This window comes from Polyergus mexicanus, unplaced genomic scaffold (genome assembly GCF_030449975.1).
Source record: "Polyergus mexicanus isolate NDT 795.1 unplaced genomic scaffold, iyPolMexi1.0 SCAF_1, whole genome shotgun sequence".
NCBI lineage: Eukaryota > Metazoa > Arthropoda > Insecta > Hymenoptera > Formicidae > Polyergus > Polyergus mexicanus.
Window position 1 is genome coordinate 13,387,768 of NW_027223321.1, and position 24,795 is coordinate 13,412,562.

Here is a 24,795-nt window from a genome sequence, read left to right on the forward strand (position 1 = left end):
ATATTATATCGTTTGATGATCGCGCGCAACAATCGATATATTTATCAATGGCCGAACGAAATATCGGGAGCTTACTAAATTATATCACAATCGTAGTATCATCATTTCGTAAGCATTTAAACCATCCGCGTTATTTTCTCAGACAGTCATTAAAAAATGATAGAATAAAACAAATTTTCTTTTCAAACTAATCGTGTAACACGTCAAGACATAACGTGTTTTAATGCAGGAATATTAAAAAGCATCAAAAAGTTTCCATTTAGTATTCTCAATGCTTTCCGACTTTCTTACATATTCTCATCGTACAATTCCTGGAAACGTGTGTGATACATGATAATTTTAATCAAAAACGTTAAATGAAATATATCAAGTTTTCAATCAATTATATAATTGTATATCAAATAAAACTGGCATCATAACATTATGGGATTTGCAAGATTATAAATCAAAGAAAAATAGAAAAAATAGAAAGATATTTTTATTAGATTTTTCAAATTGAAAAATCTAATAAAAATATACAAGCTGTTCTAGAATAGCACATGCCCTTGTTCCTTTAATTAAAAATTGAAATCAATATTTTCTTTCTTTGCAAATATGTCAAAAGGTCATAACTAAACGATAGTTTTTAATTCCAAATCTTTTTCTCGGTATCTTCGTCAATAAGCGAATGAAAATTTAATTTACTTAAAATTTAACTCGAATCTACTTCATGAATATATAAATTGTAAAATTTTCTTAATTTTATTTCTGAATGTTAATTTATAAAGAAATCCCCACATTTTTTTAAACATGATACGAACATCATGCTTTGATATTTTGATGTTTTCGTTAATAAATATCAAATTTCAAACTTTACAAAATGAACTCGTGTATATCCACTTTTCGCCACTTTTAGAACGTCTTGAAAATATAATGAATAAAAAATTAAACGTTCAATTTCTACAAGGCAGGATAAAAGAACAATGGATATAGAAAATTAAAAAGGTCAAACAATTTGTTCGTTAATATATTTAATTTTACGAAAGTATGCATCTGTTGTGAGTCACCTATATGTTCTATATCAAAAGTTATTAATACAAGAAGCATTATTTTATTATTATTTACATGCTCTATTTCTCTCTTTTGACTAATAATTTTGATTTAGCCCTAGGACCGACGAAGAAATTAAATAAAATTCCAAACGTTCAATTTCTATAAGACAGGGTAAAAGAACAATGGATATAGAAAATTATAGCATTGTAAGATACTCTTCTAGAATAGAGAATTCGTAAGATCACGATAATTATAAACGAAATAATTAATTCGTTATTCTAGCAAATCAAATCTTGTGTAGAAATCAAATATGTAGAAAATCAAATATATTTGCATTCGTAAAAGATCAAGATGTGCGAACATATGAAAGCAATATGGCAAATTCAAAAAATGTCCATTTTTAATTTCATAAAGATTAACTTTAATCGCAACAGTAATCTATTAATATAATATTTATCCCCTGATTGAGTCCCTCTCTCATATCGTAATATATAAATTATTATTAGTATTTAAAAATAAAAATGTTTATATTAACACAATTTTTTGCCATTTTATAATAGATCAAAAAGTTAATATATCATCAAAGTTTAATGATATTGCATTAATTAATATATGCAGTGTTCAAATAATCAAAATACATATTGCTCGGTACATCGAAAATATATTATGTATGACATATTGCGTCATATTAATGTGCGTATATGTACGCATGAGAGAAAACGATATTAATGAATTCCAAAAAGTAAATCTTCGATAATAGTTCTCATAAAATGAAAAAAAAAATAAAAAAAAACCAATTAAATGTTTTATATATTTATTATAAAACAGTGAATAAAAGTTGCATTTAAAAAAATTTTTTTTTTTTTCAGCAGGTATATAAAATTTTTTTTAAAGATATTTTATATAACATACACACATGTGTTTTCTATGTACTGGAAAGAGTTTTGTATAATTCTGAGCATCTTACAAATTACGATACACATTCAACAATCATTTTCGTTTTGTGTGCAAGATACTGCAACGATACATCTAGACTGTGTCCTAGGGTTAAATGAATTTTTAATTGACATAATCATTTTGCCGTTTCTGAAGCCTGCTCAGATTTTAGATATGTAGAGAGAATGTACCGAACAGTATAGTCATGTAAGAAGAGATTATTTAATAATGAATTAAAGTATATAGATCTATATACACTCGTTCATCATAGATAATCGGGGTATGCGAATTGAGCCTAATTTATTTAACTTTAGATTTTTCTTTTTTTAGATATATCCCAAATAACAGGTATGATATTCGGTTCTAGCAGTCTTCGTACGCGTTACTCTGCTCATTACGGAATCGAAAATTAACAATAATGATAACACATTATGCAAGTACACGAAGGTTAAAGAGTGGAGCCCTTTGATAGAATGCGGTGAAAATAACAAGGCAAGCGTTCGCTTTGAAATCATTTTTTTTTATCTACTTATTAAAATTACGAAAATCTGTTGTTTCATTTTATTCGTTAATGTTAATTATACACTATTACGCGTCGCGCATTACTTCAAAATCGTTTAAGTAAGATGCAAAGTGCGCGAACAGACCGAAGTATAATAATATAGTCGAATATGCTTTTCTCTTTTCGAAGCTGCTCTACACTCAGATATCGATACGACAGAGAGTGTGCGGTGTGGTACGAGGTGTGTTGTTGTTGTTGTTAGATCTGTAGCAAAATAAATAAAACATGAGAAATTCTCTTAAGCTAGTAAATATTATACAGTATCTTCATATTGTATACACTTTAACTAGCCAGTGTGCATTTTGTGTGTATCCTGACTCTCTGATTAACCTTCCTGTCTATATATAGCACACCTTACCACGCATTCTAAGGCATGAATTTTCTAGTGAGCTGGATAAGAGAGAGCATAGACCAGTGTGCCAGGTACTTATGTGTTAACATTCTTTTTTTTCTTCTTTTTTTCCTCTTCACTGTTGTAGCTAGATATACATTACATTATTAGAAAGTATATTACTATCATATTTAAAAAACTTTTTCTTCTCCGCGCTCTTGGCTTTACACACTATCAAGATTCTTATTTTCCTCCCACAGACACTAATTACGAAAACTGTTTGCAAAATGTGTATTTCGTACTAGAAAGCAAAAAATAAACGAACTTCTTTCGAGTGGTTCTGCGTAACCGATAATTTAATCCATCGCACGAATAACTTTCAGTTTTTCTTTTTCCCTCCCCCGCGCTCATATTATAATAATCTTCTTTAAGGTCTCTCTATTAATTTAACATTGCAAAAAATATAATCTTTGATCCAAATTGAAACGATAATAAACCTCCATTTGAATTATTAATTATCTTATCTATATAACATAAGTGTTCATTTTTTACAAATTGATATTTAGCCTGCATTAAAGCGAACACTCCAAAATTAATTTTACTGTCGCGCTTTTAGTCTTTTTCAAAGTTATTCGTGAATGATTTAATCAGAGTTCTGATATTACAACACATGCATACTGTCGCTTTGTATAAGATGCAGATTATATATCCTCGAAATAATTATCCGCTTTTATACAAAAAACATACACGCACACCTATTTTCGGTGCCAGTTTAGGGAGCCGTTTTTATGCCACATCTGATACCACACTGACAAAAGCGCATGTCGTCACTTCAACCAACATCTAGTATTACCACTCATCTTTCTCGCGTTTCTGTCTACTCAATACAAGTCTTTCTTATGTCGTTGGACTCATTCCATCATGCATTCCTCAACCTGTCACTGCATGTTGTGTGTTGGTTGTACATATTCAGATTGTAATCTAACGTAATATATATAAGATAAATCAAAAATATTGTAGCCCTATGATATTGTCGTAAAATAGAATGGAAGAACAATGAGACGATATCAATCCGAATAAAGCTTGAATTATCTCAAATTATCAAACACAATTTCGCGTTCTAAATTTAGAGTCATTCGCCTTATTTATGTTACAGATATATAAGGAGAAACATATCTGTAATAAATACACGAAAAAATTAATAATTCCAAAATGAATCCAATTGAATTTTCATGATAAATAATTACATATGTATTTATGTCGTCTCAAATATCGTTCTTGTGTAAAGCCTCATTTTTGTAAAACAAAAACACATAGGGATACATCATTTCCTAACTTCTCATATGATAATAGTTTGAGAATATTTTTAGCATACAAGTAATAATACAAAACGATACAAAATTCTAACAAGGGTGATTCACATCTCTGTCACTATGTAATCGACTGTACTTCAAACAATGAAGATTCTAATAAAAACATCATAGAGACGAGCAACAATGTATATATATGTATGCATATATATGTATGTATACATGCATTCATATATATCGTGCACACGTGCCTTTTTTTTCCTTTGTATCCATATAATTTTGTTTATTCCAACAATCAAATTTAATACTTTTTTTTTGTCATCTTGAATATTTATTCGTGTGTACAAAATTAAAGTCGTTTAGCACATTTTAGCACTAAATTTAGAATACGCAATTTCATTAGTCTTTTTTCCCTGTAGAACACAATGTTCATTCCTAAACGTTGTCGTTTCTTTATCTTTTTTGTGTTTTTTTTTTCTTTCTTTTAGTTATCACAAATTATTGTTCCTCGTATTTATATATTATTGTTTCAAACATTATAAACGAAGCTCGGATGCCGTCCAAAAACTTCTTTTCCTCTTTTTTTTTGTATCGATGCAATTCTGCAACTTTATTAATTACACAATCCATGATGCCCGCACGATGTCCGCACGGCGCGCACTGGGAACAGGCTGTTCTTTTTCTTTCTTTTTTTTTTTTGTTCGGTAACTTTTCTTTGTCGATATATATGCCTTTATGTCGAAGTAAATCACTTTCTACCCACAAGGTCGTTAAAAAAAAATATATATATATGCATGTATATATATACTAATCGAGCTTACAAGTGTAACATCGCAAGATAAAGAGTGGGACTATGGATTTGGTGGAGGTGTGGTCGGTGTCGTATGCGCAGAAGGTGATGCACTCGAGGCGACCATTGTCGGGCTGGCCGGCTGTTGCAATGGCAGGAACGCTGATCCCAAGCTGGGTTTCAACTGGAATGCTGGAACGCACGGCTTTGGGCAATAATCTAGTTTGCTCAAATCTATCATGGGCCGCCTGCATATGAAAACATGAAAAAGAGACTGTTTACAGACATCCTAAGAAATGATAGTAGAGAGTGATCTCAATGTTACCTTGCATCTTCCACAAATTTGAGGTTGACTTTCTCACAGCCATCGGGCGGTTCCCTCGCCAGGAACCTATTAATGTGAGGAGAGGTACCGAGACGTCCTTCTCTATCTTGTTCAGGTGTTGAACCACGGCTTCCACCTATAAATTAAAGAAGAATTTTAAAGTCGCTTTGTGTCGTATAAGAAATGGAATGTCGTATGAAACATTGTTCTTTTTATATTGATGATCAAATATATAACGAGAGTTTTACATGCCATTCAATATTTTAATAATAAATGCTTGTGTGTAAATAATATGTAAACAGTGAGCTTATGTAAAATGGGATATTATTACACATTTATTTTGCAATGAAAATAAATAAATGTGTAGACACAAATTATCTTCATGCTATATTTAATAGCATGAAACATGGAGAGAAAATTATATATATAGTTAATTATTATATTAATATTCTTGCTCCTATGGTGCTGAAAAAAATAAAATAAAATAAATATCGATATTCTCTAAGGCAAGGTATGTATAATTAATCGTGATGTTATCATGCATTTCTAATAGTTAGAGTTTTTATATAATATGCATATAGTATCTAATATGTTTTAATACATTGACAGCAATATTTATAATGACAAAAGAAAGAAATATCTAATTGTGAAAAATAAATAAGTGATACATAAAACATTCTTAGAGTATAGCAAAACATGCAACTAATTCCACTATGTATACGGAATGTTGGTGAATATCTGATTTATATATTATTTTAATTATTATAGAAGCTATAATTTAATATGTGTATTATTGATAATAAAAAGAAATGATAAACTCTTGAGAATAGTGATGCAATCATAATAATATGACTATAAAAATCGTAACCATAAATTTGAATAAGGTTTAACGATATTGTTCTCACAACGTTAAGTTTTACATATACCTTGATGACGATCTTTTAAAGATGAATAATATCATGCATACAAAATGGATAAATTAATGAATCTTGACAGAAATATAAACTGTTTTTTCATTTATGTATATGTATGTTTGTATAAAATAAACCACATTAAAAGAAGTTACTCTTCTTAATAAATCTTAAAATATGCATAGAAAAATATTTCAGTTAAAAGTTGATTGATCTCAATGGATATATGGTAAATATTTTTGTTCCAAATGGAAACGAGACTTTAAAGTCTTTGTTTTTTTTTAAACAAAACTATATATTCTTTTCTTATTTTAAAGTGCTTCCATTTGTACCGATCATACAAGGATGTTCTTCTTAGAACTAAAAGTAACTATTATTTGAAATATTTTTCTATAAAATTCATATTTTAAGATTTATTGAGAGTGATAGTTTTTAATGACTCACTATCTATCACTCATCTATCACTTATCTATCATTAAAAGTGTAATATCAACAATGGTAAATCGAGAGATCAAAAACAAACAAATAAGATCTGTGAAAAGAAAAAATCAAATCTTCCGCAAATATGCGCCAACCTTGTAAGAGATCGCTAGGTGGACGGGACGCATCCATAACACCAGGAATCAGCGGAGACTCAGAATTCCTAGATGGAGGGCCTGTCTCAACAGGCACACACCTTTAGTTAGTGTGTATATTATTTATACTAAATATATTCACGTTAAAAAAATATACAAGTGTGTATGTGTGTGCTATACATACACACGCACGCACGCATGCACGCACATACAGACTGATAATTGTTATACAAATGACATAATCAGGAAGAGAATTATAAAAAATAAATTAACGAATAAATTAAATTAAGAATAAATTTTTTTTATAGAATACAATTTTTTTTTTAACTACCTTTGTAAAAAGAAATTTTTACTCTATACTTTTAATTTATTTTTATTTTTTTTATATAAAATTATGGCTTCCGATTATCCTAATAGTCATTCATAAATTTATTTAATAGTCGCTCATAAATTTATTTTGAAGAATAAATAATCTTATAAAACAGTTTAATTCTTATTAACATCTTGATTATTACCCAGTTCTCTTTGCAACAGTTTATCACACTCCCAATCTTGCAAATTTATAAGAATCATCTTAATTTTATTAACACCATCATACCCACAAATTAATTGAGCATATAAAGACGCCATCAGGCGATTTACCTGAAGAATAAGAACTGGAAGGAAGATCAGTAGCCGGTGTTTGTGTGTTGACACTCCGAGTAGCCCGCAATAGATCTGCTAAAGGAGCGCGATGTCCTTCGGGTGTGATTTGCTCGCGATATCGTGCATACTAGAAAAATAATAGATAAATTCGATACTCATTAATGAAATCTCATATAATTATTATTATATAAAATTATAACTGTGTATAAAAAAAGAACACATATAAGCAAAAACAGCATATTTTGAAGGTTTTCTCATAAAATATTTGGCGACAATTAATGATGTATATTCTTAATATTAATATCTAGATACAGATGCATGTATTTAAGACAAAAAGTATTTAAATAACAAATGTACATATTCATTCTGAAAGATAATATCTTTCAAGGTAAAATATAAATTATAAATACATTTTTCTCAAAATAGCGCGTTTTTGCTCTTTTTCCAGACAACTTATAAGTTACAAATTAATCTTTTCGTTTCATTTTGTTAAAATATCAGAATCTATAAATTAATAATTTGTATTACCTTGTCCTCTATTGGATGATCTGCGTCGCTATTGTTGGCTGTACTTTTGAGCACGAGTCCTTCGATTTCTTGATTAAGCCCTTCGATAGACGAACGCATCGGAGGCCTCATTGGTTTCACCGGGATATTCATGGGACTTGCTTTACTCAAGCTAAATTGATTGTCTATAAAGATAAGGAATTATGTTTAATTAATAACTTCAATAGAATAGAACGAAAAGAGCTTTCGGGTAATCACTTACGTATGGATGTCTGCGAAGCAATACTGGGTAAAAGTACTGAATGATCTCCGGGAAGCGCGGGTGGTGGACCTCCCGGCATTATTAGTCCGAATGCCGCTGTCCGCTCTCTACTGCTAGTACCTTCTTTATTTGTACGTTGTAATCTGTGATAACAATATATTTGTGAGGTATACAAATTTGCATATAAATTTTTTAATAAATATATAAAAATTGAACAACACAAAGCACACACACATACCGATGCCTGAAATAATTCTTTTCCAATTTTTCATCAGTGACCGTTTGTTCTGTAGGATGACGAGTATGCATTTTTCTTGGCTCATTGGAACATTCTTCCGTCTATACAATAAAAATATAAGATAACAATCAAACAAATTTTATATGATATAAATATGTTTATTTTACATTTTTGTGTATATGTTTCTAGAAAGAGGAACAAAATGTACTCACCTGAGTAGATTTGTCCACCAGAAGACTGGAATGCATATAATAGGACTCACGTGGCCATTGTCCTTTTAGATAGATGGTATCTAGTGATGCTGTTCGTCGAATACTTTGGCTTCCACTTAAGCTATCGCTACAGCGGCCGCTAAGTGTTTTTGATTTGGCTGTAAAGTATAATAATATTCAATTAAGTGAGACAATAAAATGAAAATATTTCATTATGCAATTATTGAAAAGTACATATGTACCAGACCGAACTAAAAAAACAATTTTCGGTTGCTGGATTTGATTAAAACAATGAAAAAGCAAGTATAAATAATAAATCTACAGTGTAACTGAACTAAAAATGTCTCTTCAGTTACCGTAGTTGTAATGTGTATGCACAAAAATGCACAAGCCAAAATGAATTACGCTTGTGAACTTTTCAAGATGATATTGTATAAAGTGTGTATAAAGATGAATTAGTCGAGTTGAAAAAATATAAATTATAAAAGAAAAATATTTAAAAATTATAAATGTATATTGCAGTAATACATCTAAAAATTAATGAAGATAAAAAAGATATATTAGATGATTACAATAAACTTGGAGCAAACAATTATATTTTACGTTAAAAACAAGCAGTTTTTCTTTGTTTTACAAATGTAATTGAAAAATAACAAAGAAACTTCTTATAAAAAGATTCTTTTCCAGTGTTAAAATGAACAAACAAGATGAATCCGACTTGCTAATCTTTCTCTCTCTTTTATTCTTCAATTCAAATAATAAAAAGGGAAGAAGTATCGTGACAAATAATACATATAACACAAAGCACTGCGAGAAGTAAATATCTCCAAGTCAGACAGAATGTCCATCTGACATCTGCGCAGCGAATACACACAATAAAGCTTTCTATCCAGCTTACATACCTTGGACAAACAATATGTAAGATACCTTACTTCTTCATGAAGAGACGACTTGTTTATTAAGAAATATTAAAACCTTGGACAAAGCACACTTCGCGATTTATTTACCCCTTAACAGAACAGAATCCCAAAAGATAGCATCTTGGCACTATGCTCCTAAAACAAACTACAGTACCGGTCGGGTTTTTGCGCGGAATAGTCACTATAACCGATCAACCGATATTTGTCCCCGATCCCCGATGACGATTCCCAGGCTACTCCGAGGGTCACGCGCGCGCGTTTCCCGATCAAAACTCATACGAGCACAAAGAACGTGCCCGCGGGGGAGGGGGAGGAGAAGGAGGAGAAGGGAGAGGAGGGGGGAAGCCGACATACCTTTGTAGGACAGGGACCCGGGACTCCGCTGTCCCGAGGAAGACGATGTCTCCGGCGAGATGCGCGCTCGCCAGACGGCCGCGTTCGTCGGCGAGACGGTGGGACTGTTGCTGTTGCTCTTGCGTAGACTGCTGCTCTGCCGGCCCTGCCTCATCAGCGAGCTCACGGGCAGGGTGGCACGCATCGGGCCCTGCTTCGAGCATGGCGAGGACTTTCGCATACGCTGCGAGCTCGACATCCTTCCTCTCGGCGAGCAGAGCGGCACCAGATTCGCACCTCCACGCGCGCGCGCGCGCGAGGGAAACGTAGCGGAGCGGACGCGCACCTGACGCGGCTTCCTCCTGCCTTGACGGCCGCCGCTCTTTCTCTCAGGGCGCGGGAGAGAGAGCCCCGCTCGACAAGTCGCGCGCGCAACTACCGACGATTACTTACGGGCCGCTTTTTACGGACGCGTGCCCGCGACACGTACCAGTGCCAAGCACCAAGTGTAGAGACTCTTGTTGGTTCGACGCGACCCGACCGGAGGAATTCTCGAGCGACGACCACGACGATCACGACGACCACGACGACGACGGCAACGGTAGTGGCGGCTGGCGGCTGGCGGCAGCGGCAGCGGCAGCGGCGGCGGCGCGACGATACAATGCCCTACGCGTCTTGTCATTTGCAATGTTCTGCTGCTGGCTCGGCACGCATGTCACGTGACCGCTCGTACTCACCGGCCATTGGTGGCGCGCGACGCCCGCGGAGCGTCGTACTACGCGAGGACGTGCGGTACACCGCGTTCCATTCACTACCACCGTAACATCGTGTAGCACCGTGGCCGGTATGGTAGCTGGTAGCTAGCGTCCTATCGCCCACTTGCTCCCTCCTATAGATCTTTCTCTCCCTCTTTCTCTCGCGCACACTCAGGGACGTGAAACTCCTACGCGGGCGTCCCCACGATCCCACGACTCCGGGATAGTGGACAGTCGACAGTCGACAGTCGTCTCTAGACGGCGCAGTGCGATGGTACGATAATCTCGGGAGTATTCGAGACATCTTAATTCAATACGTAACGATGTGATATTACTGCAACAGCAAGGTAAAATTTTTTTCTAACGTGCGGTGTATTTTTTTACACAATTTACGCCTGTGAGTGTGAATAATATAAAATAAATGCAATATCTACAAAATATACTAGTATACACTATTGTTATGTAGTATATAATATATAGTATAATAATTATAAATTATACATTAAATATATATATGTATATATATATAATATAATAATAAAGAGAGAGCTCTCTCTTTCTCTATGTAAAAAAATTAAAAAATGACTAAGTAAAGAAAAACTTTGGAGATATATAATTTTTATAGTTCCATTTTAGCACTTTTAGCACTAGGAGGAAAAAACATTTTCAAACGATCAATTAAATAAAGCATCTCAGTGAATCAAGCTTATACATTTATTTACAATATTTTATGTTACAGCATTTTTTTTATTTATTTATTTATTTTTTTTTTTTTTTTAAATCATGATACATAAGTGTTATAGTTTACAGATGACATATGACTAGATTAAACAATATCAAGAAAAATACAAACAAGAAATATATATCAGTCTGAATTTATATGTGTGGCATTTATGGCTGGCTGCTGAAAAATCCGTACATACATATATGTATATGAAAAGAGAAAGAAAACGCAAATATTAAAATTATCCGTATGCTTTATAATGATATGCCACCTATGGCGACTTGATACTTAGGCGACAATAGGACATTGATGAATCAAAAACTTATCTTCTAGGGTCAGACTTTAAAATAACACACACTTTCACATTACAATTAATATGTAAGTTTGTAGAGCGTTATATATGTTTTCGATGAGACTCGAGATGTACGTTAAATAAAACGCGAAATTTGAATAAATACAGATCTGTATATAATTGCGTAACTGATACAAATTATTGCGATGGAACATCGCGATCTGATTAATTTTACACCTCTGTTGCAAACACATAAATACATTTTCATTTCAACAATTTACATACGCTTTATAGTGAACGATGCCTGTCTTTTTTTATTATTACATATTGATAATAATTATTTTTATTTATATTTTTATTTGTCTCGCGCGCATTTATATTCATCGTTCATATACGAATAATTATACGAAAAGAACGATTTTTAATTTAATATCCAAATGTCGCGCTTTCAAAAACAAAGCAGGTGTGATTCGCATAGCGATTAAAATATTGGGGTTTGAACACAAAAAAAAAAAAAAAGAATATATGAATCAATCGTCGTAAGATAAACCGTGACATCTTCTCAATAAAGGCACTGTTATACTTTTCGCTAATTATAAGAACTAACGTGATAGATAATGCGTGTTTTACAGTGACTCGTCGTATTCGTACATATACAAGCAATATATATGTAATAGTTTATATTAAACGTAGCCTATATAGTAGATCACTCTGCAAAGCAGTTCATAAGGAATGTCGTATCTGCGATACAATCCAAAAAATAGGCTTGCTAAAAGATTTCCGTGCATTCCCCGTAAAGATATAAATTTCGAAATTTAATAGATTGTATTCAATTTAAATTGTTTACAAATGTGATACTTCACAAATGTGATTTGCATATTCTAAAAAATAATTTTTATTATACAACAAAGAGATTTCTCGTCAATGTAGTAAAGGGACGAGTGCAACTGCAAAAAAAATAATATGACCTATTTTTACGTTTCTTTTTCTCAACTTTGAATTAACATATCAGAATAATTCTTCTTTCACTTTCTTTCTCATGTTTTTTTTTCTCAAACCAAAAAATCAAATCGTAACTTATTTATTTCTGAAGAAATTTAGGAAAATAATAATTAAACCACTATAGTTTTTCCAAGAAAAAAGTACATAAAGTTTTAAAACCTTAATTTCACAGCATTTGACGACATTCTTATACGTAAAATATACAAAATATGTTTTTTTAAGCACGTAAAATCCAAGAATCATTTTATATAACATAAAAAATATATATTTAAGAGATTATCTACTCAAAAAGAAAAAAATTGAAAAGCATTTTAATATTCTCAAGTGCATTCGCCCTTTTAACACAGCTGACGAATAATTCTAGCACATGCAATTATATAAGTCATGTAAAAGTGGCATACAAATATTAAAATTAAAAATTAATTATGTAGATGAAATTAGTAAGTATAGCGTGAGAAAATATTTCTTTCCGGGGTTACAGAAATAGACATTATAAGCCACGTATATATATATATATATATATATATATATACATATATATATATATATATATATATATATATATATATGTGTAAGTTTATATCACTCTCGGTCAAGAAATAAGTATCAAAGAATAAGTAGATACACATATTGTGTTAACATTTCACGCGAATACAACAACCATAGTTTTCAGACGGACGTTAAATATTTCTAGATAGAAAAGCAAATTGCGCGACATAACAAATCTTGTCACTTAAATTTTTTTCCTATCCTCTTCCTGATTTATATTCAATGACTTAATTTAAATAATATGCACACATTATATATAAATACATTTTTCCCAATAATAAGAGAAATTATTTGCGCGGTGAAACTTGCAAAAATTAGGATGTAGCGTCTTTTCAACAGCGAATAATTCAATTATAGTGAATGATTTTGTAGGCTTTCAGAAACATACGTCATTATCGAGATAATTATGTGTGTTTTATATGAAGTTTAGAAAACCTCTAGATAAATAAACCTTTTATTTCTCTAGATAAATAACCATAACCAATTCTATCAAAATTTACAATAATACTGAAAAAATATATATACAATTCTTAATATATTTCTAATTATTTGTGTGTGCCTAGAATTATCTTACATTAATTATAATTTACTTTATTTAGTTAAAAAATTCACGTAGTACCGATGCGCGAGTAACCCAAGTCTCTTGTTTATTAAAAAGGACAAGGAACTTTTGCGTGTCTGTAAAATAAAAGTACTGCCCAAAAATTTCAAAAATAAAATCGAAAAGACAGAATTAATAAAAATAAAAACTAGTTTTTTTTTCACACAAATCACGAAGCATGAGTTAATAAATATGTGATATATAAGAAACACAATATATAAATTAAATGTAATAATAAATACGAAATACATTAAACAAAAATATAATTCCAAATTTAATAAAAAGGTCTACGATTTTAATCAATGAAAATATTTGCAATTCAACGAAAATTTTTACAACCTCAACATTAAGGCATTTAAACAAGTTTTTCACATGTGTGATTGATTTTGTGTAATGTAAAAGTTTATATAATGATACAACTCGGTATTCTATCTTGATGAAGATGTAAAATAACATGGAACGGCAGTGTGTATATGTATATAATGTATATAATTTCTGTATAATAACATTATACATCAATAGATAATGAACCTGATCTTATAGAAACAAATCAAGTCTAAAAATTGTTAAAATTATTGAAAAATTTTTAAGCATTAAGTCACATTGTAAACATATTAAAAAAAGAATTTTTACCAGAAATAAAACGAGATCTATTTCTTTAATACAGTTTTTTTCTTCTTTTTTCTTTTTTTTTCGTTAATTAGGTTATATTTCATTGGAGATGAATTGTTGCCCCCGAATCTCAATGCAATATTATTTTAAATAGCCTTTATTAGACTATTTATTATTTGTGTATATTGCTTCTTATGACGTCTAATGTATGTTCGATTACAATTGCAATCATTATATGTAGATGTGAGTTTAAACAAGAATGTAGTACATGTAGAACAACAATTTTCAGGCTTGATTTAACAAAACTAAGAGAGGATCATCATCTGCGGATGTATCTAGATTAGTCAGCAACAACAGAATTGTTACGCATTCTCAAACAATCAAATATTAATTGCAATGATTTAAAATCTAATAAAATACAAAAGATATACATATAATAAGTACTGAGCATTTCGACTGACTTTGTTTTATGTGCAGTGAAAACTTTGTATTTCCGCAGGAAACACAAGAAAGGAAATAGCAAAATATTAAAAAAAAATTAAATTTTATAAATAAAGACAAAACATAAATTATAAGATATTATGCAGAGCAATACATATTGATAAAGTTAAAAAGATAAAGTTAAAATAGGGATGCTCCTTTACCAACATTATTATTTCGCATCACACGCGTTTTATCCTCTAATTTATAAAATATATATAAAAACTTTTTATGAAAACATAGACATACTTTTTTTTTGTCATAATACACAATGTTATAGCTATAAATTTCACAGGAAAACCTGAATAAATAATTCTAAATTAGACTGACATTTGGTATCTCTTCTCGTAACGAATTTTTTTCCTGCTCGCGGTTTGTGAATTTTGATACTCAAATGGACGAATTTCTACCAGTATCTGTATTTTTTTATACAATCATTGCCCAAGTCCACCACCACTAGATGATTATCCGACAATACGGCTATGCCTGACGGACGTCGCAATTTCGAGCTATGCGAGTCAATTTCGGTTAAAACATTACCTCCACCTAGCTTCATTACTTGTATTATACTGCGACCCTTATCTGTACGCGTGCCAACTATTTTGCCGTCCGCATCCACAGCTATTCCTCCATAGATACCTTTTCCTGTCATATATATAAAACGGGCACATATAGTCTTTAGTTTTATTGCGTTAAAATATTCCTACTTTGATATATATATATATATATATATATATATATATCCCCATTTTTCATATACCCATAATATTGTATTCTTTGAAAGACTTCCAGTTAAATGGTACTATTACAAACGAATCACCGTCAGATACTGAAACTTACCTTTACCTTCGGAATATATTTCCTCGGAGAAATCTCCCTTTGCGGAAAATACTTGAATCCTGCTATCGGCAACTAGAATCTCACCGGCAGGACCGACAGTCACAGAACTAATTAGTTTAAAGGTGCCTCTCTTACCGACCTGTTAACGTTTCGTGATAACTATGAGGACCGAAGCAACTTGCAGTTACAATTATTTGTATATGTACTTAAATAAAAATTAACCTGGAATAGTATTTTGCCATCTGAATCAAATACAAACACACAGCTTTGACCGTTGTCAGCCACAAGTATGTGCCCGTAATTCTTATCCACTGCGATGTCTATAGGTTCCTGGAAGACGAAAAGATAACAATTAATTAAAAAGTACTTATAAGTATTATATTATTTTTTTTTCAATGATGAAACGTGTAGTAAAAATTACTAACTTGAAATGTGTTATGCGAGAAGGATCGGATTGTATCACCTAACGAAGTCATTTCTGTAATCTTTCGCGTTCGCCAATTTACAACTACGAGACCTTGTTGAGAAATATCTATTCCCGTACAACTGCGGCCCTCTAAGCCTTCATTATTTATGTGTCTTTGAAACTCCAAATCACAATTGAGTACCTAAAGCGATACAAAAATTACGAAAATTAAATATTTTGCTATATAAAATATCGTATTCCCTGTATATTATTTTAAACAAACCTTAATGCGAGAATTTCCAGTATCTAAAATATAGATCATTCCTTCGTCGTCCACTGCGACTGAGACTGGCTGATGAAATTCGTCTTTTCCGTTACCACGTCTTCCGTATATCTTAATAGCTTCATTATGTTCGGTCGCGTCGAAAAATAGTGGATAATCTTTTATGGGTCGTTCGAATACAGATATCTTTATAACGTATCGACTCGCAATCGGTGGCCGAAAATATATTTCATAGATTCCATTCTCCAGATCATTTACTTCCGTCTCGATGGTAGCACTCTGATTTTCCGCGTGTATATTATCCGCGAGCGTCAACTCAGCACTGACAAGATCACCACCAACATTCCGAGGATGGCCGTGATAATCCACCGTTTCGACTATGACGGTTGCTTGTAATTTCGCTATCGCTAAGTCTTTTAATCTAGCTCGACATAAACCTAACGCAGGAATACATAAATATAGAAAATTAATTTTGCGTGATTTTTCATCTTAGACATTGTAACAATAATGGATCAGAAAATTTGATTTTTATATTATTTTACATAAGATCAGCGTGAAATATGATGCGTTTTAATGAACGAATATTTAAAAGCGAATACTTTACTATATTATCAATTCTCAAAATACCTGGCAATGTTGTACTAGAACGTACTCGTCCTAAGTTGCTTAGTGCTTGCTCCAATTGGGAGAGAGCATCATTATGATTAAACTCAAACGTGATGAAAGCATTTTCCTTAGGTTCACTGAGAGCGGTCGCCGCGTCAAGCTGATCTGATAGGCTGTTAATACGTTGAGTAATATTCCGGACTTCGACCTTTAAAATCGAATTTCATTATTGTAAAATGAGAGATGCGCGAGAGATGACACTATATTAAAGCTTTCATCCTTTACCTGATACTGCAATCCTTCGCATTCTCTCTCCACCTTGCTTTTCTCCGCCTCGATGAGAGAATGCTGTTCTTCGAGTACGTGTTTCTTATCACGAGCAGCGGCGTTTACGGCAGCTTGCAATTCCGTTCGCCGTTTCTCTATTTTCGCAATGATATCGGCGAATTCGGTATCTACCGCGTTTAGACATCTTTCCGTGGAAGCCTCCAAACGCTGCAGTTCCGTGCTTACAGAGTCTTGTGCCTGTGTTAACTAAAAGATGTAACTCTTAATTCAATAATAGTTAAACCACATTTCATGTTACAATATAATGATAATCCCTTATTGCTTAGTTAATTTGTAAGCATTTTGCTTTCATGACATGATACTATGAAATTTTGACAGTATTATTTCACTATAATTATAGTTTATAAAGTTATAGTTAAGATAGATTGAATATTGAGAGCTATAGCGAAAAATAAGCGAGATATCCTTTTACAAACATAAATATGGTCTTTTTATATATTCGACATAATATTTTATATATTAATTACGCATACACTTTGTGTTAGTGAGTATAGAGTGTAATAAAATCGCGTGCGAGCCACAAAAATAATAATTAAGAATTAAAAAGAGAGAAATTAGTTTTCACCTTGGATATACACTCATTAGCTTTATAAAGCAGTATCTCGGACATCCTTTTTATCGCGATACTAAAGGGGATGATTGTGTGTTCTGTACATCCGGGTGACGTTCCTGCGTGTGTTCCACTAGTACATACTGTACAGAATACTGTATCACATGTTTCACAAAATAATAATTCCTGATTTATATGGACTGAACACTTTGGGATGACCTGCAATAGAGAATAAAATGTAATAATATTAAAATTTTATTCAAATGAGAGAACTTATCTTATAATGTTCCAGTCAACTATACCTCTCGTCTTTGTCGAGACATAAGGTCCAATAATTGGTTTACAAGAAAGCTCGGGGGCAATGCAGGTACCCCTCCGCGAGGAATTGTTATTAATTCCCTACAAATGGGACATCTAAATGCTCCTGTCTCTCGTGTTTGAGATGCAGCAATCCTTGTTAAACAATGTAGACATACCTACAATAAACAGATATGAAATTATCACACATATAAGTACAAATTACATATCCTACGTATATGTATAAATTAAATTCAGTTTTACATATAATCATACCGTGTGTGAACATGGTAATAATTTAGGTGTATGCTCGCTGCCATCGTAAACGCAGAGACAGGTGCCGCATGTCAAAAAACTCTCATTAAAATCTTCATAATTTATACTGACTGTCTCTACGAGCATGGAGCTCATGCTGACCATCCTCTCCCCAAGCCGCGTCCTGCAAGAAATAAGAAAAAATGTAATGTAATCACTGTAATAAAGGGAAATAATATTTTAAATATATTCAATTATAATACACTCAATAGATTAATAAAATATTAAAAAAATAAATATTAAATAAATATTTGACAAATACATATAGCATAGTTATAGTATATCTATAATAGTATAAAATATATAGTTATTATATATATATATATATATATATATATATATATATATATGTATATACATATATTATATTATATATATAATAGATTATAGTGTGTTTGTCTATATGTAATATAGTTATATATGTAATATAGATTAATATGTAAAAAAGAAAAGAATTGAAGAAAGATAAATGTAATTATATTATCATCATAATAAATAATTTGCTTTACAATAGCTTATTTATACTTTGTTATCTAAAGTATTTTTGTCTAAAGATAAGAGAATCAAATTAAAGTTCCTTTAACAAATGTAAAGTGATTTTACAACACTCATTTTTGATGTTTTACATAATGAAAAACACAGGATCAATATTTGTGTAAAGATATGTGTTATTATAATTAAAAAATGAATAATTCACGATTAATTAAGATAAATAATATACTTAAAAATTATATTCTTTTGTTGGATTTAAAATTCTGTAAAACATTCTTGTTGGAGACAAAAGCTAAAAGTTGAGAAGTTCACTTAAATAACTTTATATATACAGATCGCTTTGTCTGTTCGCGATTAATCGCATTTCTCATATATAATAGAAAAAAACAAACTATTATGGGATGCATGTGCCAAAAAAGAACACTCACTGTATAGCTAAACGCAATGCCTCCATAATAGCTATATTTTGTGATCGTCGCTCTATATGCGCTCCAACCATCCGCTTTATATGATGCACCCTATTATATACTCGCTCTATAAGGATCTTCCCTGTGGAAATCCTGAAGAATCCCGCGACTAAAGCACATCACGCCAACATCACCCTCGCTGGACATACCCGAGAGAGACGGGACACGCAGAGGAAAACGCAACGCCGATTGTCAAATCGCGATGGACAACAACCCCAGATTGACCTCGCGGACGAGCAAACCCTCGTCATAAGCGCGATCGGGCGAACGCGTCTCGTACGCTCGATGATCGCATGGCAATCGGTGTCTCGGTGTCTCGGATGCAGCATAAACGAATGTAAACTGCGCTCGACGGTCCGGCGACCCTTTGTCTACCTTCGCTCCTTACGACTCATTGTCCGGATGCCCGAAGGGAAAGAGAGAGAGAGAGAGAGAGACAGCGAGCGATCTCGCGCACTGCATCTCACATCTCACCGCGGATTTGTTTGTTTAGCGTTCTCTCGCGACTCCGAGAAATCCTCCGTGCTAAACTTCCTTCCTTCCTTCCCTTCTTCGAGAATCCGGGATTGTTATCGCGCTTCCACACGATAATGAAAGCGTCTATACTTAGCGCGATATTAAGATTGCGGACAACAAAAAGTCGAGGAATTTCGACGCATTTTTTTTCACCGTAGTTTTCTTTTCTTCCAGATTCTGACGAAACACACACGATAACGAAATGCACGATGCACGGACGCGGTGAGCCGCATCAGCTGCGAAGCGCAGCGGACCACAGCGGACTCACGTTCGCATACAGTACAGACAGCTGCGCACGAACACGAACGCACGTTCGTCGGCCGCGGCTGATTTGACGCAGTACCGTAGCATTCGCGATCTTCTCGATTCGGAGATTCTCGGTATGACATACGACATATATACGCATAATCTCCGACACTGCGATTTAATGATCGTTTACTTTAAATGTTTTTCAGTGACGGAACAAAAGGATCTTGAATTATTTTTCATTTTCGGATTATGAAAACTGTCAAAAATTTGATTACAATCATGTTGACAAGAGCGAGATAGACAATCCGTTTTAACATGAAAGTATCGAATGCATATTCCGTCAGAGCGTATTGACAGCGAATAATTACACACGTGAGAAACTTTATAATTTCTAGTCTTTAAAAAACGATATATAAATTTAAAGGGATGAAAGAAAGAGGTGAAAGAATTTTATTTGGAATAGTGCCATGTACGGCCCTGAAGATTAGCCGCGATGCCGTGGCGTCGACTGGTGCGAGAAGGACAGTCGCTGTCAAAGAGTGCGAGGCTGAATCGCGGAGGAGAGCGTGGGAGAGATATAGACAACACACGCCGTGAACGGCATAAAGAAACACGCGTGTTACCCGGCCCCATGAAATATTCTACTGCGCAGTCGCCCTGAAAGGTGCAGCGACCGGCATATTTGTGTTATGCTTGTGGCGTTATAATCAAGCATGTATATGTGTGTTTGGGAATCGCATGCGACTATTATTTCTTGGATTCGATATTTTTTAGACTAGACTATTAATCAATGTAAAAAAATGCATTCTTGAAATTATTCCTCGATTTTTTTTCTACTTTTGAATTATAAATTTTATTCAAATTTTATAAATTACAAAAATTTCTTCGATAAGATTTATTTTAGATGGCAGTCTTTATATAAACTAACATAACAAACAGAAGTTTTATTTATGTAATACTTATATAATTTACATAATAATTAGATATACGTAAAAAGAAATAACGAATAAGTGATATACTCACATGAAAGGGCAGCAGCTCATTAAGCTTTCTTTGATGGCAAGTTTCTGATTACTTTGACAAGTAGGATTCGGGGGGATGGTTGTTATTGCCAGTCAAGAATGATCTTACATAGCCATGATGTTTTTCACTTGCATTCGTTCCTTATTTATGAATAATGTTCAAAGTATAATAATCCTCTCTTTGGTATTTCGATATCTACTTGTCTGCTGTACAAGATAAAATTCGTGTTACACTTGTCTCACGTAAAAGCGGTATATTGTTTGTATCGATCAGCTGATACTACATTTATCCGAGTGATTTGAGAATATTTCGATAATAAATATCATAAGAAAAGAGCATCGAGCTTTTTCAATGCGTTTTATCACAGTTATCAGTTTAGAGAATTGGCAAGTGATTAATGAAATGTATATGATATAGGATTTTTTCTTTTTTTTTGCACGAATGTATAATTGTATTTATTATTATTTCGCGCGTAAAAAGATCTCTCTTCCAGCTTTCAAATCTCTTTGAGGTAGATACCACATATGTGCGTTCACGTATGTGAAAAATAGTTTAAATAAACACAATGATTGACAACTGGAAACACCGTCATGCCGTGGACTGAGAAAGTGAGAAATCGTATCAACGAGGGACTACCTATCTTGTTGATATATAATATGTTTGTCGGTTCATTAACCCCAGAATTGACGAATGGTGGAAATATTTTGACAATTGACACCTGACGCGTTGGATGAAAATATAAACAAAAATATTTCAAATCTTTAACAGCACTCTATATATATATATATATATATATATATATATATATATATATATATATATATATATATATATCGTTATTTAAAATAAAACATGCAAGGTTCTAAAGCATATATTATAATATGAAACGCGTAAATCTTTTTTATTCGTTTATATAAGCGAAATATTTGCTTTGCTTATAATTAGAGACAGATTCTTAAATAAATTTTAATAAATTTTATAAAACGTATTTGCGATTATTGAATAATTTTAGTTCCTTTATTTAAAAAAGAAAAGAGAAAACAATAAACCGAAATTTTGTCGTCTTTACAGCTTCTACGATTTCTTGGAAATTCATTAACCACTCGCTGATTCCCGAAAATATTCAACACAAAACTTTACGCGCATGTCGTCCACAATTTACGACACGCGTCTATTACGTCCAGAATAGAGAAATCGAAATATATTTTACGCGAGCACCGCAAAATCGCACAAAATCATCGAACGGACGATCGTGATATTCACGATACTCGTAGATCTCGGCGAGTTTGCCAAAAGGAGGCCAAAGGATGTTGCAGATACCTCGCGAGGATGTTCTCTCCTCCCGCTACATCACAGAATGACAATACACGACGAGGGAGGGTTCGTATCGACGGAAGTTACAACGGGCGCCGTTCCACCGAGGGCATGATCGCGGAATCCGCTTTGCGTTCGGGACAGGACACAGGAACGAGCGAATATCGATCTTACGATGCTGCAGCAGGTGTCACGGCACCAGCTGTCGTGGCTCGCACTGCAAGACGGCTACCACAAGGACGACGGCGAGAAAAAGAGGGAAGAAGAGAAGGATCTCCGCGCGAACTGTGTGAGAAAGCGACGCGGGGATGAAAATACACCCTCTCGAGGGGTGCGGGTTGCGCGCACGCGCGCGCGTCATGCTATTTGGGTCACGCGACGCGCGATTTATTCGACTTCGATCAAGATGACATCCGGTGTATCTACAACGATTCGGAATCGACAATAATGCGGGAAGCACGTCAATCTTTTCGTATCGTGATCAGCTGATTTCGAACATCTCGCGTTCATTTTAGATAGAAATAAAAATTTATGCAGGAGAAAAGATATATTCTAGCGAGAATTTAAGAAAAAAATTACAAGCGATTGTTTATCATTTATTTACAATGATAAACATTTTTTTTTTAAATATAATTAAACACACAACGAGATGATCTAATTTGCAATATTGCAGCATCTAGTACAATATAAGTTTGATAATCTAACAAATTTTTCAACATATAATTAATTAATAAACTTATAAGCGTGCATAATTTTCGTCAAACTATGATCTATATTTTCACGGATAATAGCCAATTATAGATTTCGTAGAAATATCTACCAGAGTTGTCTTAGTCCGCCAAAAAGGATCTTGCAACGGGTGACCGTTTTTTAAACTCCGAGGACGATCGTGGACGTTTCTTAAGCCGACCATTTGTAATGGCGGAGGAGTATCGATGACAATCAACTACGAGAAGACACACGATGATACTCGATCGAATTGTTCTAACGATTTGCATCCTTATTAGGTTTAGATCCTCAAGATTTCGAGACGTCGCGACACGTCCGATCGCGCATCAATCTTCTCCTGTTACACGCGATCTCGTTTCTGTAAAACGATCGGATTATCTCGCGCACTTCTCTTTTCTTCCTCAATTTTATTCCGCTCGCGAAAAATTATCATCTGCCGCCTGCCTGACTACGTGCTGCGACGTTTTCACCTTTGGAGTAAACATCTCTGATGCACGTCGAGCATGCGCCGCTGAAAATGGGTCATTAGGAGCTTGACCGAAATCTTCGACCAGGACTTCGTATACTAGTTCCTTAAATTCGGCGATCGTTAATCGGCAACAAACGGCGCATGATTTGCGCGTTATATTATCTTTTATGAATCTCTTCATTGAATGAAAACGCGAGACAATTAATCTTTCTCGTCCTTGTTTCAGTAAGACTTCACAAAGATTAGAAAAAAAATTATTTAATAGTTGTTAGAAAGAATTTTATGTGTGTCATATAAATTTCTATTCAAATAATATTTTATGACAAATAGTTCTTCTTTTCAAATTTCTTGTAGAAGATGAAACACAGAGATGACAATTAAATTTATTAGTTTACCGTAAATGTTCTTTTAGTGAATGTATATTGCTGTATACAATATTCGCAACTGAGAACTAAAAGAATTAATTCTAATTGATGCGACATAATATCTGCTATTGTTGAAATTATGCTAATATCAATTATGTGCAATTGTAAAATCTAGATCATGTTACTAGTCGTATACTATATCATTTGACATACGCATCGTGAATTCGTACCTCATTTCCACGCGTTACCTAAGCCATTTTACCATTGTCATATTCACGCGTATATAATATTCATATAAGGAAAACTAGTCTAGAGAAACATTTAATATTATTCTATTTTACTATATTATTTGATTTAAAAGATTATTAATATAATTTAAATCCCATAATATAGTCGTACATAACATTGGATTGCATTTCTTTTATCTTTTTAATTGTCCACTATTCAATATCGTTCCAGCCACATTAGCGTGGAAGTCGTTGCGATTTCAGATTAAGAAACTGCACTGAAATAAGAATGATTTTGCGTAATATAGGTAATATAGCACGTTTGTTTAGTCTCTCCGATAGACAGCTGCAAAATCGTGCAGACTTTAACCGAAAAGTTTCTGACAATGTTCCTG

General features: G+C 33.1%; 2 protein-coding genes and 1 long non-coding RNA gene across 8 annotated transcripts; 1 reads left to right on the plus strand and 2 right to left on the minus strand.

Moving 5' to 3' along the window:
• Positions 1-1,867: 1,867 nt before the first annotated feature.
• On the minus strand, positions 1,868-10,561 carry LOC138936254 (glucocorticoid-induced transcript 1 protein). 2 transcript variants are annotated; one of them, XM_070301519.1, is made up of 9 exons: positions 9,911-10,561; positions 8,637-8,794; positions 8,425-8,525; positions 8,187-8,329; positions 7,946-8,109; positions 7,415-7,544; positions 6,773-6,853; positions 5,287-5,422; positions 1,868-5,209 (listed from the first exon to the last, which is right to left on the minus strand). In XM_070301519.1, the coding sequence occupies exons 1-9, from the start codon at positions 10,146-10,148 to the stop codon at positions 5,023-5,025; spliced, it is 1,338 nt and encodes a 445-aa protein (XP_070157620.1). In that variant the 5' UTR covers positions 10,149-10,561; the 3' UTR covers positions 1,868-5,022. The 2 variants fall into 2 exon arrangements, with proteins under 2 accessions (XP_070157620.1, XP_070157627.1); XM_070301526.1 differs by lacking the exon at positions 6,773-6,853 and having other exon boundaries at positions 9,911-10,559.
• Positions 10,562-13,226: 2,665 nt separating this feature from the next.
• LOC138936200 (tripartite motif-containing protein 2) lies at positions 13,227-23,788 on the minus strand. Of its 5 annotated transcripts, none has more exons than XM_070301429.1 (12): positions 23,431-23,788; positions 21,297-21,499; positions 18,511-18,673; positions 18,240-18,413; positions 17,953-18,156; positions 17,325-17,573; positions 17,061-17,247; positions 16,434-16,870; positions 16,170-16,352; positions 15,967-16,074; positions 15,745-15,883; positions 13,227-15,549 (listed from the first exon to the last, which is right to left on the minus strand). In XM_070301429.1, the coding sequence occupies exons 2-12, from the start codon at positions 21,314-21,316 to the stop codon at positions 15,311-15,313; spliced, it is 2,103 nt and encodes a 700-aa protein (XP_070157530.1). In that variant the 5' UTR covers positions 21,317-21,499; positions 23,431-23,788; the 3' UTR covers positions 13,227-15,310. The 5 variants fall into 5 exon arrangements, with proteins under 5 accessions (XP_070157530.1, XP_070157513.1, XP_070157522.1 ...); XM_070301412.1 differs by having other exon boundaries at positions 21,297-21,502; XM_070301421.1 differs by lacking the exon at positions 23,431-23,788 and adding an exon at positions 22,617-22,901.
• LOC138936284 (uncharacterized) lies at positions 20,325-21,676 on the plus strand. The gene is made up of 3 exons (XR_011447365.1): positions 20,325-20,404; positions 20,480-20,645; positions 20,737-21,676. It is a non-coding gene; the product is annotated as an uncharacterized lncRNA (long non-coding RNA).
• Positions 23,789-24,795: the final 1,007 nt, after the last annotated feature.

Excerpts from the sequence above, each read along its gene's own strand:
- LOC138936254 (XM_070301519.1), bottom strand. The coding sequence starts at position 10,148 with ATGTCGAGCTCGCAGCGTATGCGAAAGTCCTCGCCATGCTCGAAGCAG. Across the intron at positions 8,110-8,186 it reads TGCTTCGCAGACATCCATAC|ACAATCAATTTAGCTTGAGT; the intron begins GTAAGTGATTAC and ends TTATCTTTATAG. Across the intron at positions 5,423-6,772 it reads ACCTAGCGATCTCTTACAAG|GTGGAAGCCGTGGTTCAACA; the intron begins GTTGGCGCATAT and ends TTTAATTTATAG.
- LOC138936200 (XM_070301393.1), bottom strand. The coding sequence starts at position 19,540 with ATGGTTGGAGCGCATATAGAGCGACGATCACAAAATATAGCTATTATG. Across the intron at positions 17,248-17,324 it reads GCGAAGGATTGCAGTATCAG|GTCGAAGTCCGGAATATTAC; the intron begins GTAAAGGATGAA and ends TCGATTTTAAAG. Across the intron at positions 15,550-15,744 it reads AATATATTCCGAAGGTAAAG|GAAAAGGTATCTATGGAGGA; the intron begins GTAAGTTTCAGT and ends TATATATGACAG.